General features: G+C 35.3%; 1 protein-coding gene across 1 annotated transcript in view; it reads right to left on the bottom strand.

Annotated features, from left to right (window-relative positions):
• The window catches only part of PXDNL (peroxidasin like), a 428332-nt gene that overhangs the window by 958 nt on the left and 410579 nt on the right, over positions 1 to 16795 (bottom strand). Inside the window, 3 exon segments of the mRNA XM_055318359.1 lie at positions 74 to 187; positions 11655 to 11784; positions 15337 to 15451. Of these exon segments, the coding sequence (XP_055174334.1) occupies positions 74 to 187; positions 11655 to 11784; positions 15337 to 15451 (359 nt within the window).

Here is a 16795-nt window from a genome sequence, read left to right as displayed (position 1 = left end):
GTATGTCTCAATCAACAGGCTAACAGAAGTAAAAGAAGAGGAGAAAGATGGAAAAACTTCTAGCAGCACACACCTTACACATACAGCTGATGCAGTCTTCTTTCATCCAGTGTTCATTGTCTTTTCTTCGAATCCCTTTATCATCTGTGCATCCCGCCTGCCTGAGGTGTGCCTCCAGCTTGTTTATCTAGAAGAGGAGGCGAAGGAAAGGAAAGTGGGAATTGAAATAGTACCAACAAAGCAGATAACTAACACAGTTTGATCAAATGCTCTATTCTGTAACACACACCTAGAGGGCAAAAGAAACTTCAAAGCCAACATAATTTTTCCTAGCATTACTTTTTACCAAAAACTTAATGAATCTGAGTCATCCAGTGTCTAAGCTAATACATAGTTCCCTATATATGGCAAAATGTTAAATATGGATGTAATATCTGAAAGAAGTCAGTTATAAAAGAATGGAATTAAAATCAAATGAATAGAATTACATATTTGAAAAAAATCTTAGTAAGCATTAATATTAATTCAACAAATCAATATTTTATTTAATTTTTATACTTAGGTTATCATAAACAACATTCCTTGAACAAATGTTTATTAGACTTCAAAGATAAAGCAAATAATCCAGGGTCTCAAGGAGCTTAAGACTTAGTGGAGTAACAGACCAATAAATCACAGTGCTAAGCCAATTAGATAATGATGATATATCAGATGCAGAAGAAGAGCAGAAGATAAGCTTCTCCCAGTTCTGCTTCAGGAGGTAAGGGGAGACCTCGATGGGAAAAAGCATTTGAGCTGTAAGTAGATATATGACAAAATTTTTCAGGAGAACAAGCAGGGAAAAGGCATATCAGACAAAAGGGAAATTTTGGCCAAAGCATGGGGACCACAAACAGGTCAGGAATATAATCTGCTGTGGAGGGTAAAAGGCACAGGGGAGGTGTTGGTGAGAGTCAAGGCAGCAAGAAAACTAGGACCTTAGCAGTCCTATAAATTAATTTAGATAGTATAGTCTCTAGAGGATGGGGAAAATGGCAGTGATCACATAATGGCAATATGAAGACAGACTAGTGAAAGTAGAGAAAATGCAAGGAGGTCCACATGGGCTCAACAGAGAAAGGAGGACGTGAGTGAGAGTCAGCAAGAGACACTGAGTAGGTAGATGTGTTTGGTTGGATTGGGCTGGGGAAGGAAGAGAGAACACAAGATGACTCCAAAGTTCCAAGTTTCGTAAGGTGCATAAAGGATGGTGATGTTCACCAAGATATATCCTAGAGAATGTATTACAAAAGAGTAATGATCCATAGAGAAATTAAAGGTGCTTAATTGAGAAGAATTTTAGAAAGGATGAAAATAATACAGTTTTACAAAAGAAGCTAAGTCCAAGAGCATTGAATGACTTATGAAAGTTGCAGCTGCAATGCTATGGGCTGAACTGTATCCCCCCAAATTCCTATGTTGAAGCTCCCAATACCTCAGAATGTGACAGTATTTGGATATAAAGTCCTTAAAGAACTAACTAACTTAAAATGTGGTCACAGAGATGGGACCTAATCCACTGTGACTGGTATCCCTGTGAAAAGTGGAGATTAGGGTCCAGACATGCTGGGAAGTCTGTGTGAAGATACAAACCAAGAAGAGATACCATAGGAGAAACCAACCCTGTCAACATCTTGATCTGGGGCTTCCAGCCTCCAGAACTGTGAGAAATTATTTTCTGTTGTAAAGCCACCTCACCTGTGGTAGTTGTTATGGCTGTGCTAGCAATACATGTATCATTAGGGCTAGATCCCATATTACCCATATCCTCAAAAGACCTTTCTAGTGTATATCTAAGAATCATTATGATTTATCCTCTAGTGACTGTTCCTTTCAGATTCTCTGAATTCTGTTATTTGGTTGGAAATGATATAATAATTTCAAATACTTGACCATGACTGTTTGTATGTTGACAGAAACATTGTGCCCAAGGAAAATAAGGAGACAAACAATAGACCAGATTAGATGTCTTAAAGACCATAAAAGCAATGATTTGTTTTTAAATGGTTATTGAGCACCTGCTATTTGTCAACTAGTCCTAGGAGAAACTACAATGATAAATACTCCTGGTTTTCTATTCTTAAGGATTCTGCAATGTGGTGGAGGAGAGGGAATTTGTGCAAAAATAAATATGATACAAGCCCAGATGTTGTGTGCTATAAGAGTATATACATAACCAATATGGGATTTCAAGGAATTATTTTTAGAAAAATGCAATGGGAAAGGGAATAATCAGGGAAGAATTTACAATTTAAATGGTACTTGTGCTAAGCCTTAAATAAAGATGGCATTTAGAGAAATGGTAATGGTAGTTACCATTAATGGTAGTTTTCATGCACATGGGAATGTGGGTGAGAGGGACAGTACATTTCAGCTAGAAGAAAAATGTGTGAATGAAGTAAATAAGAAGGGAGGATGAAAAGTAAGTTTGGAAAAAAATTATGAAATGTGAGAAAAAGATTATTTGGAAATCAGATAAAAAGATGAGTTAGGACTGCATTTTCAAGAGCCAAGAATACCCATGAACTTGGAATTCATTAAGGAAGCAAAAAGTCTTGATGTAAAAGTAAACAAACAAATAAATAATATTGATTGTGTAAAATATTTTACAACATTTGAGTTGAAGTAGGATAGCAGAATGGGCCTTTGGGGATAATTTAGTTTTACAGTGCCTACACATGGGAAGGCACTGTAAAACTCATTAATTTATTCATTATGCAATAGGATTCTTACCTATCCAATATATGCCAGTTAAACACTGATGAACTAAAAGACTAAATCTCTGGCTTTATGTAAGCAATGATGAAGGAGATGATGATAAATTAAAAATTAGGGGGGGATGATAAGGTTCTACAACGACTAGATGTGGACTAAATTAGTCATTCCCTGAGTAGAGTCATGAGTGTGAGAAATAAAAATCATAAAATTCTGTAGACATATCAGTGATTATGGCCTAGAAGACTAAGACAAAAAAAAAAAAACACTTTTATTTCTAAAAATACTGAGAACATGAAAACATTAGGAAAGTTGAGTAAGTTCCAAAAAATAAAGAGTAGAACAATTCTAAGATATAGAAAAAATATTTACATGGTAACTTCTGTTGTCAAAGAGAAAAGTATTAGAGAGGAAAAGCAAATAGACAAATGATAGAGTCTACACATCTATTGTAAACTTCAGGCACTTAGAACAATAGTGTATTTTCAAGTGACAAAGAAATACTTTAAGGGAAATAGTCTGAGAACTGTCTATGTACCATAAATATAAGAGACAGAATGCACGATAAAATTTTGGTCTGGACTTAATTACAAAGTCGAGAATAAGAGGTTCTTTGATGGGGAGTCGGAGAACATGCTGGATCATAACTTTCCTTTCCCTATTTTCCCATGTACTTATTGCTAGTATATCAAAATACAATTTATTATTGTATATTTATCTTGTTTATCTTTTATCCTGTGACTTTGATGAATTTGCTTATTAATTCTAAGAGTTGTTTGGTAGATTTCTTGCAATTTTCCAAGAGGTAACTATATCATCTGGAAATCGTTTTCTTTCTTCCTTTCCAATCTGTAGACGTTTTTCTTTTCTTGCTTTATTGCACTGGTAGGAACTTCCAACACTCTGTTTAATAAGAATGGTGAGAATGGGCACCCTTACTTTATTGGCAATAGTAGGAGGAAAGCATTCAACCTTTCACCATTTAGCTTATTAATACAGTGGGTTACATTAATTACTTGATTTTGGAGGATTAAACAAGCCTTGAATTCCTCAAATAATCCCCATTTAATTATATAATTCTTTTGGTTTATTGCTATATTCTCTGTTAAAAGTTGTTGCATGCATATTCATGAGGGATATTGGTATGTGGCTTTCTTCTTTTGCACTATCTTTGACTAGTTTTGGTATCAGATTAATACTACTTTCAAAAATGATAAGTATTCCCTCCTCTACTATTACTGGAAAATTGTTCATTTTTCTTAAACATTTGATAAAACTTTGACATTTGAAGCCATCTGCACCTGAGGATTTGGGGAAGATATTTTTTTAATTAATAATTCAATTTCCTTAGCAGTTATAAAGCTATTCAAATTATGTATTTCATAATTGGGTGAATCACAGTAGTTTGTGCTTTTTAAGGAATTAGTTCTCTTGATCTAAGTTGTCAAATTTAGATGTGAAGATTTTTCCTTCTTTCTTCTTGCCATGAGTTTATTTAGCTGTTAATTTTCCAGGTTCTTGAGGTAAAAAACTTAGATTATTGATTTGAAAGGCATTCCTTTGGAGCACCTGGTTACCTCAGTGGTTAAGCATCTGCCTTTGGCTCCGGTTGTGACCCCAGGCTTGGGATTGAGTCCTGCGTCGTGCTCCCCTCAGGGATCCTGCTTCTCCCTCTGCCTGTGTCTTGGCCTCCCTCTCTGTGTCTCTCATAAATAAATAAATAAAAAATAAAAAGACATTTCTTCACTTCTTTTGTATGTCTTAAGGGCTATAAATTTCCCTCTCTGTGATGCTTTACATCAATTTATGCTTCATTTTCATTCATTTTGATGTATTTTTTATTCTCCTTGAGATTTCCTCATTGATTTATCAACTCTTCAAAAGTGTGTTGCTTCCTTTCCAAATACTTGGTCATTGTCGTGTTGTATAGCTAATGCTATAAGACAATAAAAAACAAATAAATGGTACATAGGTGGACAGTAAGATACAAAATTGCCTTTGTTCACAGATGACATGATCGTATACGTTGAAAACTCTAAAGAATCTATAAAACTAATGCAGTCAACCTCCATTTCCTTCCCCACTCTTCCAGGCTTAGGCAACCGCTAGTCTACTTTCTGTCTCTATAGATTTGTTTACTTTGCATAGTCTGTGTATCATGTGGTATGCAGTATTTCTGACAGGTCTGTTTCTTAGCATAATGTTTTTAAGGCTCCTCCATGCTGTAGCATGTACCAATACTTGATTCCTTTCTGCAGCCAAATAATATCCCATTGCATTGCACCACATTCTGCTTTATCAAATGATAAATATTTGCGTTGTTTCCACTTTTTGGCTATTTTGAATAACAGTACTATGAATATTAATGTATAAGCCCACATGTGGATTTATGTTTTCATTTCTCATAGATATATACTTAGGACAGGCAAGAGTTTTCTAAAATGTTCAAGTTCTTGTTGCTTTTTGCTTAATATTTCTTTTCACAATCTCTTTTTCTCCTCTTACATTTTATCATAAGCAGCAAGGTTAAATCAGAACATACTTTCAATACTTTGCTTAGAAATCTCCTCAGCTAAATATTCAACATCACCCCTCACAGGTTCTGTGTTGTACAAAACATCAGACATAATTCACCCAAGTTTGTTGCCACTTATAACAAGGATCATCTTTCCTTCAGTGTCTAATAATATGTTCCTTATTTCCATCTGAGATCTCACCAGAAGTACATTTAACATCATATTCCTGCCAAAAATCTCTCCAACGCAATCTAGGCTTTCTTTAACAGGTACCTGAAAACTCTTACAGTCTCTATTCATTACCCAGTTCTGAAGCCTTTTTCACATGTTTAGGTGTATGTTACAGCAGCATCCCATTTCTTGGTACCAAAATCTGTACTGGTTTGCTAGGGCTGCAATAATAAATTACTACAGATCAGATGGATTAACAACAAAAATTGATTTTCTTATAGTTGTGGAAGCTGGAAGTTCAAGATCAAGGTGCTGGCTGGGTTGGATTCTTCTGAGGACTTTCTCCTTGGTTTGTAGAGGGCCAACTTCTTTCTGTGTCCTCACACAGTCTTCTGTGCGCAAACATCCTTGGCATCTCCCCAGCTGTGTGCATAATAAATCTTCGTTTGTCCACACCAAATATTACTTCCTTGGGTTTTGACATAAGAGCCTCATCTTGGGCACGAACTTCTCTGCATCAAAATGGAGTTGCTGTAACATATCCTGTCACCAAGCCCCAACCATTCTACTTCACAATTATATCTCCGTAGCTTGTCCTTTTTCTTCCTAAGATCATTGACACAGCCTAAGCCAACATCTGCTCACTTCTAGAACATGACAGATCACTGCAATCACTTTTGTATTCCTTTACTTGTTCGCCTACAGAAACCAGGTCAAATCATCTAAATTCAAATGCAAAGTGTCATTCTTTTTCCTCAGACACTTGGGATTCAGGAAAACCCTCTGTAGGCCTTATGTACATACTTTATGCCTCTCAAACTTATCTCATGTGATTTTTCTTATTCTCGATTACATATTCTTCAGCCATACTTGACATCTTTCTGTTCTTTACATATGTCAAAACTTCCTTTAGCTTTAATTGTTTCACTTTATGTGGGTATTATATTAGTAATAACATTACCTGTCCCTTAATTAAAAGGAAGCCTCTGATGTCTTTGATTTCTTTCATTCATCCTCATATACAAGTTCAATAGAGTGATGAAGCTGGATTTTCTAGAACAGTTCTAATTTGTGCTTCCCACCCTCAGGCTTAATTATTATTACTATTCCCCTTTGAACTCATGAAAGAATGCACTCTGGATTAATAAGTTACAGTGGTCAATCTATTGCTCTTTCTGTTTCTCTTTATATCTGTTTATTTGTTTTAACTAATCTGAAATCAGACCAAGAATTTTGTCTCTGTGACCACAAGGTATCTTTCTAGTTTCAATTTCCATCTTTCCAACCATCCAATCAATTAACAAGTTACAGTGAAATACATGATCTTGTCTAAATATGGGCCATGAATTATCTATCATTAGATTATCATTGACTGCACTTTTTCCCACAGATCTCAGAGAAGAAACCTAGATGACTACTCCCTAACTTCTTTCCTATTATGGTTCTGGGTTAGTCTACCAATAAGAGGCACTCATGTAAGATTGGAAAGGAAAGCAGTATTATTTTCAAGCACAGTTGTTAACAGCTATATAGGCTGAGCTTGAGGATTCTATGAAATTGCTAAGATTCCCTATGGCTTCCAGGTGAGCTCTTGTGAACCAAATAGCTTCCAGCACCTGTTTCTATGACCTTTAGGCCTCTCATTCTTCTCACAGTTGTGAAAACCTATGACATCTTGACATCTTGTATTAAAATACATCTTACTTGGAATAACTAGAGGAGTTTCTCTTATTTTCACCAAAAGCTGACTTATACAGTACATCCCTTTGGGAGATAAAATAAGCTTACATTTTATTTGTTTTTTATTTTATTTTATTTATTTTTTTAAGATTTTATTTTTAAATTATCTGTCCACCCCATGTAGGGCTTGAACTCACAACCCCAACTCAAGAGTCATATGCTCTACTGACTGAGCCAGCCAGGTACCGCCCCCCCCCCCATAAGCTTACATTTTAAATTGAATTTTAGTGTTTCATATTTCTACTGAAATTTTTAAAAATCAACTGCAAATTTTTCATAGGAAATAATAAAATACTAAAAGAGAAAATTCCCTCTAAAATGTCATTAAAATTGATGTGGTATTCCAACTAATCTTACGTAAGAACATGCAAATTATTTAGTGACATCTGTGTATCTCCACAGTTCTATTCACTGGTATTCAAAATTAAGCTTTTTTTTTTTTTTGAGTTGTGTCATAAGGTCTGAGATCTGGTCATGTATGACCTAATATCTGAAAAAAATGACTCTGAAAATTTAGGTCCATATAATAAAACAAATAAGCTCCATTTTTTTGCTACATCATGGCCCTAGAAATTGCATCAAAATGTACAGAACATCTTATTTTCTTTTTTTTTTTTAAGATTTTATTTATTTATTCATGAGACACACACACACACACACACAGAGAGAGAGAGAGAGAGAGAGAGGCAGAGACACAGGCAGAGAGAGAAGCAGGCCCCATGCAGGGAGCCTGATATGGGACTCAATCCTGGGACTCCAGGATCACACCTGGAGCTGAAGGCAGATGCTCAACCGCTGAGCCACCCAGGCAACCCAACATCTTATTTTCTATAAACAAATGATATGCTTGCAAGATAAGCTTCTAACCTATAACACTTTAAATAAGTTCTAGCTCTGGCTAATAATATGTTATAATGACAGAGGTGTAAACGCCATAAACCTCAACCATAAGGTAATAAATATCTGTATGATAGGCTTCTAGAGAAAGAAAAATTATATACATAATACCAAAGGGTTGTGGAAAAAGCATATATCATATGAAGACTACAATTCAATTTTATTATGATCTTGACATTTATACAAAATATAGTATATGCTTATTTTATTAATTTAATTATTAAATTAAATGCAAACTTATCTGTCTTATTTAACTTGAATAGAACTTGAAATAAATGGTTTAAGAGATGAGATTTGAATGGCCTCGGTTTCTTTTAAAAAACCTGATGGTTTGACTCTGGTTGTATGTCTTATTTTACTCTATGTTCATTCAAAAAGATACTGGGGATCTGGGAACTTGTTCCAAAGTTTCAACTATTATTTATAAAATACTTACTGTGACCTAAAACAATTTGAAAACCTGAGTAAGAGTTTAATTTTAATTAAAGGTATCAATTCTTATATAGCATCTCATTGTTCATTATATAACACCTCTACCCCCCCCCACACACACACAGACACCCTTTACAGACTATAACAAATTGAAATAATTAAATGTTCTGAGTGTATTTATGGCTCTAGTTATCTCTACAATGATCAGAATCATATTTAAAGGGTAAATATAATTTACTATAATCCAGTGATTACAAAACACCTATAACACCATGGAATTTGCAGACCACTTTCATTACTTTTATTCTATCACAGTTAAGGGACAAACATTAATGAATATCTTTTCTAGACATTCCATAATCACCTAATGAATGTAAATAATCAACAATGGAAAATGTCAAGACTGGCACTATCCTATAATCCCATAAACATAATGCACCAAGGGTTAGAAAGTAAAGATAGAAACTGTGGCCAATAACTGAAGGTTGGAACCTTTTGTCATAGACAAAGGATGGGTCTCAAGAATAACAATGATCTCCTATGTGATGAGTACCTCTATCCTGTTTAATCTCCTTCTTCATTGTCTTTAACTTTACCATAAGAAATACACATGACTTTATCTGGATGCTCATCTTTCATAAAATAAAGAGGTTTGTTTTGTTTTTTTATTTATTTACAGAATATATTGCATTGATACTGATAAACTACAGAAAAGCCACAAAGCTGCACATACTGCACAATCAGGAATGTCCTTCTTAGCTAAGAGGATACATTTCACATTAACATGGACCATTAAAACTCAAGTCTTTATACATTAAATGACAAATTAACAACAAATGTTAATTTCACAAAACCTCATAATCTGAAAATATGCTTTTCCTCAGAACTTTTGTCTTCATCCTCCTGTCCACCTCCGAATGCTTCCTGCTTTGGTCATAGGTGTAGTTGCAGATGCTCCCTCAGAAAATATGCTCAATTTATCTCTATGTTTCAGCCTCAACTCTTTTTTTCTTTTTTCAATCTCCTTTACAGGATCCAGATTGAGTTCTGACATGAGTCAATATTTCCCAATGCTGGTATTATGTCATATTTATGTATTCATTCAATTTTTAGCTATCAAGATTTTGCTGGGTGTAATTCAGTGTGTGCACAGCTCTGGACACTAATGCAACCTCTTCCCATCTGTGTGTCCAGCCACAGCTCAGAGAGCTTCTAACTGCCTTTTCCATCTTTGTTCACTCCTAATATACCCTTTATATTCATTACACATTCAGAACTTTTTTGAGTTCAAGAAGAAAGATTGGTTGTTTTTAAACAAATACCATGTGTCAGACACTGAGGATCCAGTAGTGAAACAGTCCCAGCTCTTAAGAAATTTACAATGTAATGTAAGAGACAGAGCAAGTTAACAGGGAAAAACACTTTTTCTTGATACATTTAGAAATATGTGTTACTTTGGGGTGTTACTGGACACCTAGGAGGCCCAGCTACTGCAGTCTGGGGGTATCTGGGATGCTTTTAATCACTACAGCACATTTCAAAGATGAAATATCACCGACATGTAGATAAAATTGGACTAAAATGTTGCTTATGGATTCTACTCATGTCTGCAAACCCACAAAATAAGCTTATGAAAACAATTTGCTGTATAAATAAATGGACTAATGTTTAAATTAACAAGGCCAACCTTCTGCAGCTCAGCACTGAAGACCTTCTCTTACCAGTATAACTTCTCTCTTCTATGACACATAAGGTCACTGCAAATAAAATAGAGGCCCCTGGACTCAGTGGTGTCCCAGGGTTGTAGGTCACTCCAACCATTCCAAGATGGAATGACCTTTACCTTCAAGAATAACCTCTGGAAACAATGCTTCACACTTTTCAGATTTATGTTCACACTCAGATTGTACAAGTGATTGCACATGTGGGTATCTGGTCACAAGGAAGGTCACTGTAGGGAGCACACTGATGTGAACCACGACTGCGGCCAGCCCCCCAGGGTAGCACACTCAGCAAACAGATAATCTTGCAGTTATGTACAAGATAATATGTTTATGTTCAAAAGCAACAGTAATATGTGAAGTTCACAAAGTGCCTCTGCCATAACATTCCTGAAAGTCCAGAGGACAAAATTTATTCAGAATGGTTAAATAAATTGCAAAGATCAGACAACTGATCTTTGAAGTTCTGAAGGCAGAACTTCCTGGTGGCAGATCCTGGGTTCTTCTCACACCCCCTCAAAGCTTTCCTCCCTCAAGGCCTTAATGGTACGAAACAAAGCATATGCTTTGCAGTGACATTAAAGTTGAAGAAGGAGCCAGCATAGTACCATGCCTTGAAAGAGATCAGACTTCCATTTCTGAAGAAAACCATCTAATTGTCATTTTAATTTTTTTTAAATTTTTATTTATTTATGATAGTCACAGAGAGAGAGAGAGAGAGGCAGAGACATAGGCAGAGGGAAAAGCAGGCTCCATGCACCGGGAGCCCGATGTAGGATTCGATCCCGGGGTCTCCAGGATCGAGCCCTGGGCCAAAGGCAGGCGCCAAACCACTGCGCCACCCAGGGATCCCTAATTGTCATTTTAATACAAGCCAAATCTCTCATTGACTCGTTCCCAAATTATAGAAAAAATTAAATAAACCATGGGCCAGAACAACTGAGAAAATAAGCAAAAATGCAGAGGAGTGTGGAAATTCCATTTTTAACAATAGCTTTTTCAGAAAAGGAAAGCCAGACAAAGCAGTAATACCTAAGAGGCTTGTCTGGACTCCATTTCAATATATATATATATAGTATGTGTTGGCCCATTATAAATTATCTACATCCACAGAGATGAAGAAGGCACCCAAACATAACTATTTAGAAAGGCACTGAGCAGGAATTCAGAAACCCACTGAGCAGAGAGCCTCCATCACTGGAACCCTGGGTATTGAAGACACTGGTATTTGGTAGAAAGGAAGTAGGTTTTACCCAAGTGCTCTTTCACTCAATTCAACTATTACAAGGAAACTCTCTACATAAATAATAACTCCCCATTATTATTGTTATTGTTGTATTTACAGAGTCATTGGATAGATTTTTCAAATGTAGTTATTCCAATCTATACAATAAAGGCATGTTGGTTAGGGGAAAAAACAAACCTGTTCTCTGAGAGCTTTAATGGTTTTTTGAATTTCCACCGCAAAACTGCTGAAATCTTGGGCAAACTTTGTTTTTGCCAGAACTGTCATATTTTTACTATCTTCATCAATGTACAAGTGATCTTGCTGCCTGTTTACACAAGAGGCAAATAAAATGCTGTAAAAACAGAAGTTCCATGGTAAAAAAAAAAAATCAAGAAATATTCCCCAGGCATTGGAATGTACATGACATTGTGACTCCTGTTCTGTGTGGCCATAAAAAGATGTGACTGGAAATATAAATTGAAATTAAATGACATATAAGAAGATAATCCAGAGGCATCCCTGGGTGGCGCAGCGGTTTGGTGCCTGCCTTTGGCCCAGGGCTCGATCCTGGAGACCCCGGGATCGAATTCTACGTCGGGCTCCCGGTGCATGGAGCCTGCTTCTCCCTCTGCCTATGTCTCTGCCTCTCTCTCTCTCTGTGTGACTATCATAAATAAATAAAAATTAAAAAAAAAGAAGTAGAAGAAGATAATCCAGAGAGTCACATCTGTTTCACATATTTTACTTAAAATGATAAAGAAGTATTTCTTAGGAAATAAAGGGAATGCCAGGTAGTATTACATATCTATTTGACATATTATTTAGATCTCAAATTATGTCTTTTGCTAAAAATTGTTCACTTTGCAGTGACAAATTAAATATTATATATTATATAGCATCCAGCTGGGAAAGTTCCTTGCTCTATTATAAATTCATAGCAAGAACTAAATTAAGTTAAGAACACTAGTCTGGCAAAAATCTAATCTTAAACCAGATGCAAAATAGCTCAGTATTGTTGATAATAAAAGGAAATAAAAAGTCTTGGGCTGAATTTAAAATAAGATTCCTAGAGCCTAACTGAAGCTCTCAAAAGACAGAGGTAAATAATGAGTTTGGGAAATTGAAAGTTCCATCCATCTGTGATTACAATATATTATTAAAAATATTTATATATAGATTTGATTTAGTTGATATACTATTCATCTCTCAAGTTTTCTTTTTTCCCCCAAATTTTGTTAAAAGTTCTTTGTGAAGAAGCTGTTGTAACTTCAAATTGTTCTGCTTTGTTCTGATTGACATATATCTTCTATTGGTCAATAAAAAAATGGCTTGCCAGACACGGTACATTCTAGGAATGTGAAAAACAATTCCTAAGCGGATTGCTCCACCCTAGAGGACATATTACTTTATTCAATGCACCTAGCTGTGCTGAGAAAGTCTCCAAGCAGCCCTATTTTTCAGATGAGAATACTGTAACTTAGAAAGTTGTCAATATGTTCATATCATAGAGCCATCAAATTGCAGAGCAGGATGCAAATCAGGATTTTTAAAGACAAAATTTAGAAGTCCTTTCTTAATGTAGTGACATGGACATTTTAGGCCTGATCATATTTGTGTTTTAGATAGTGCAGAAGGAGAGAAGATAGACAAGGATACCAGTTAGGCAGATTATTGGGGGTGAGGTGAAGGGAGGTGAGGGGGAGGATGGAAGGAAAACATAGACATTATGGATGTTGCTATATTTTAAATTTTTTTTATTTTAGATTTTATTTATTTATTTATTTATTTATTTATTTATTTATTTATTCATGAGAGACACACAGAGAGAAGTAGAGAGATAGAGGGAGAAGAAGGCTTTTCACAAGGATCCTGATGCAAGACTGGATCCTTGGGCTGGGATCACACCTTGAGCCGGAGGCAGACGCTCAACTGCTGAGCCACCCAGTGTCCCGCTATATTTTAAATTCTAATTAAAAACATAATGCTCAGCATAGAATTTGTAAGAAAAAGAAATAAAATTTATCAAGTTAAACTGATGTTAATTCATGAATAGTTTATTGAAAAGATAGCTCAATTTGTGACCAAGAGAGGATAAATACAAGAAAGATTGATGTGCAGAGAAAAGTAAAAGTGAAATTATAGCCTGAGAGATCTGTGCACATTGAGTGAAGGGATTTGGCCCTCTTTGGTCTAAGCAAGTCTTATATTAAGCACAACAGAACTATTTACAAAAAGGTTACTGAAGTGTATATAGTTAAAAGACAGAACAAACCTTTTTACTATCATATCAACAATAAACAACAAAGCTCTGGGAGCACATGGAACAGATTTAGTTTCCTTAGACTGGAATTTAAGGCCTTTCTCTCTCTGCCTAAATCTCCTTTTATAGAACATTCTTCCAGAATGCTCTTCATCCCTAAGCATCGAACACACCAGTCCTTGAGAGTCACAAGCTTTACCATTCCCCAAACACACCTAACTCTTCCCCGCCCCTGCCACTTTGCTCACTGTTTTTTCAGACTGGGAAGCCTTAAACCTTCATCAAAATCTTACTATCTTTCTTAAGGTATGACCTGTGCATAGGCTATGTAAGCCCAGTAGAATTATCCACACCTTGTTCTAAACTACATAACATTCTTATTGGATTTCATATCAGGACTTACATGAACACTTTGTTTAAAGAGCTGATATTTGTATATAGCATTTAAAAAATATATGGCATAAAGTAGCACTGTTTGCTATCCTTTTATGGAATGCCTATAAAATGCCACATCCTACATTACCATTAAGTGCTTTACATATATATATTTCCAACATAATAATCCCATAAAGTCAGTATTATTATGACCATTTTACAGCTGAGGAAACTGAGACTCTGAAATTTGACATATTTGTGGTTATGCAGTAGTGGAAACGGTGTGAACCTGTGCCAGAATCTGAAGCTTCACCCATCCCTCTTATCAGATGGCCCTACCTTCTCTCCTAGACTATAAATCTTATAAGACAGAGACCATGTCTTGTTCATTTCTGCAGACTTCACAAATTCTCACTTGTGATTGAGGGCAGGATCTCCAAAAATGTACTTTGAATTTGACTGAATTATAATACTTAGGAGGCTGCTACAAAGACAAAGTTAGTAGTTTATGGTAACAAAGTGTCTTCAATAGTATTTTTCCTAGGGAGCTGTGAATTACAATGTTTTTATATTTGTTTTTCATAATTTAATTATACAAGCATCTACTGAATATTTACTCAGAAGGAGCTATTGCATATACCCATGTTCAAGTCATTGTTTCTATTTTCAGAAACTTCCAAGACAATTGTGAGGAGAAACTTTATAAAGAAGTAATTATAGATGAAGCTTATATGTAAGTGTCACAAGAGATTAATCTGAGATCCTAACAGATTTCAAATGAATAAGACTGACATTTCTTGATTTCCTAGGGGTTCAAAAATATTCCATCTTGGTCACAAATTAAGCCTTCCTTGCAATACACTATACATGCATTAAACTCAACTTAACTTGACAAATATTATTACTTTTCTTAAAACAATATGCTGACTTTCCTATTTTCAAAAATAATTAAAAAAATAGCAATACCCATAACGTGATTTAAGGAATGAAAAATAACATTTACAATGTACAATTTTCTATACTTTATTGAGAAATAGTTATTGTGGAGCATGCCCTAGATATGCTTTTCCAGAGTGAAAAGGAATCCATATTTATTACAAAATTCATTTATTTGTTCATTGTTGTGTAATTTATCCTACACATATATGAGTCAAGTATGGTTTCTATAAAGCCCCTCAAATTGTATATCTGAAGTAAATCTATGATAAATATCCCAAAGAAATTAGACATTTCTATACATACCTACTAATTAGATCACTTAACTCTTTATCTTTCTCATCAGGATAGCTGTATTGAGCAGAGCGTTTCTTTCGAGATTCTTGCGTGAATGTTCTGAACTGTCCTCTACTTCTACAGTCTGTGGGGAAAAAGTATCCACATCAGCATAGTGTGAGATTGGCATCACCTTCCCATCTAAAGCATCTGTTTAACTAGGGAGGGAGATGGACAGCTATTCAGTCAGTTCAGTATTGCTAAGTTATAGGTTTCTGGTTTTCGATGTGGCTCCATCTCTGTTTTTGCCAAGGCAGATGAGACATCAAGGAATTTGCAAAATCTGTAGAGACTCCACAGGGAGAGCAAGCTGAATCAGAGCAAAGACACTGATCACAGGGTACATTTTGTTCACTAAAAGACTTGACAATGGGGAAAAGGGCAAAAACATGGTAGACAGAATGCTTGAAATTCTGAGCTCCTCAAATTACTTTATCAACACCTGCTACCAACTTGAGACTATTTTTTTAATGACCTCTACTGCATAACAATGTCCATATAGTTAGTTAACACTGCTGCACACTTAAAATGGTTAGCATAGTAAACTTTCTGTTATGTGTTTTTGCCACAATAAAAACACATGAGAATGTTATGAAAATTTTTATATAAATATGAAACAAGAAATTCTCTTTAAATTTCATCTGAAAACAGTTGAATTAGAAACTAGGTACACTGAGGAGAAGAAAAACAATGATGCAGGAGCCTACCTTTCCAGATGGTAAAACTACTATATATCAAACAAAAAAAGAAAAGAAAGAAAAAGAAAGAAAGAAAGAAGAAAGAAAGAAGGAAAGAAAGAAAGAAAAGAAAAGAAATTTTATTTATTTATTCTTTAAAAAAATTTTAAAGACTTTATTTATTTATTCATAGAGACACAGAGAGAGAGAAGCAGAGACATAGGCAGAGGGAGAAGCAGGCACCATGCAGAGAGCCTGACGCGGGACTTGATCCAGGGTCTTCAGGAACACAACCCGAGCTGCAGGCAGCGCTAAACCACTGCACCACCAGGGCTGCCCAAGAAAAGAAATTTTAATACTGGTGGAAAAAACAGATCGAAACGGAACATGATAACCATCCCAGAGCATTTCACTCTGAACTTCAGTCTAAAAGATTACTCTGGACAGCATATATTGGAAGGGAACAAGGGATTACCCTATAGCTTTTTCTGTGGGCAATAAGCAAGTTATTTCTTAGGGAAGGGGAAGTAAAGACAACTAATCTGCACCTTAGCATAGATAAGTTAAAATCAAGAGGAATATGTCCTATGATAAATTGTTAAGCAAAGCTGAAGATAAAATTTAAGTTGATATTTTAAATAACAACAAAAAACTGCAAATGCTATAAAATTAGACACTAAATAAAAGTAAAACTTTATTATGCAATATGAACTCACCAATATTAAAACATATAGAAAATAAACTGAAATGAC

The sequence above is a fragment of the Nyctereutes procyonoides genome, unplaced genomic scaffold, assembly GCF_905146905.1.
Source record: "Nyctereutes procyonoides isolate TBG_1078 unplaced genomic scaffold, NYPRO_anot_genome, whole genome shotgun sequence".
NCBI classification, from domain to species: Eukaryota; Metazoa; Chordata; class Mammalia; order Carnivora; family Canidae; genus Nyctereutes; species Nyctereutes procyonoides.
Note: the sequence above shows the minus strand (reverse complement) of the source record. Positions and strands in the feature narration are given on the sequence as shown.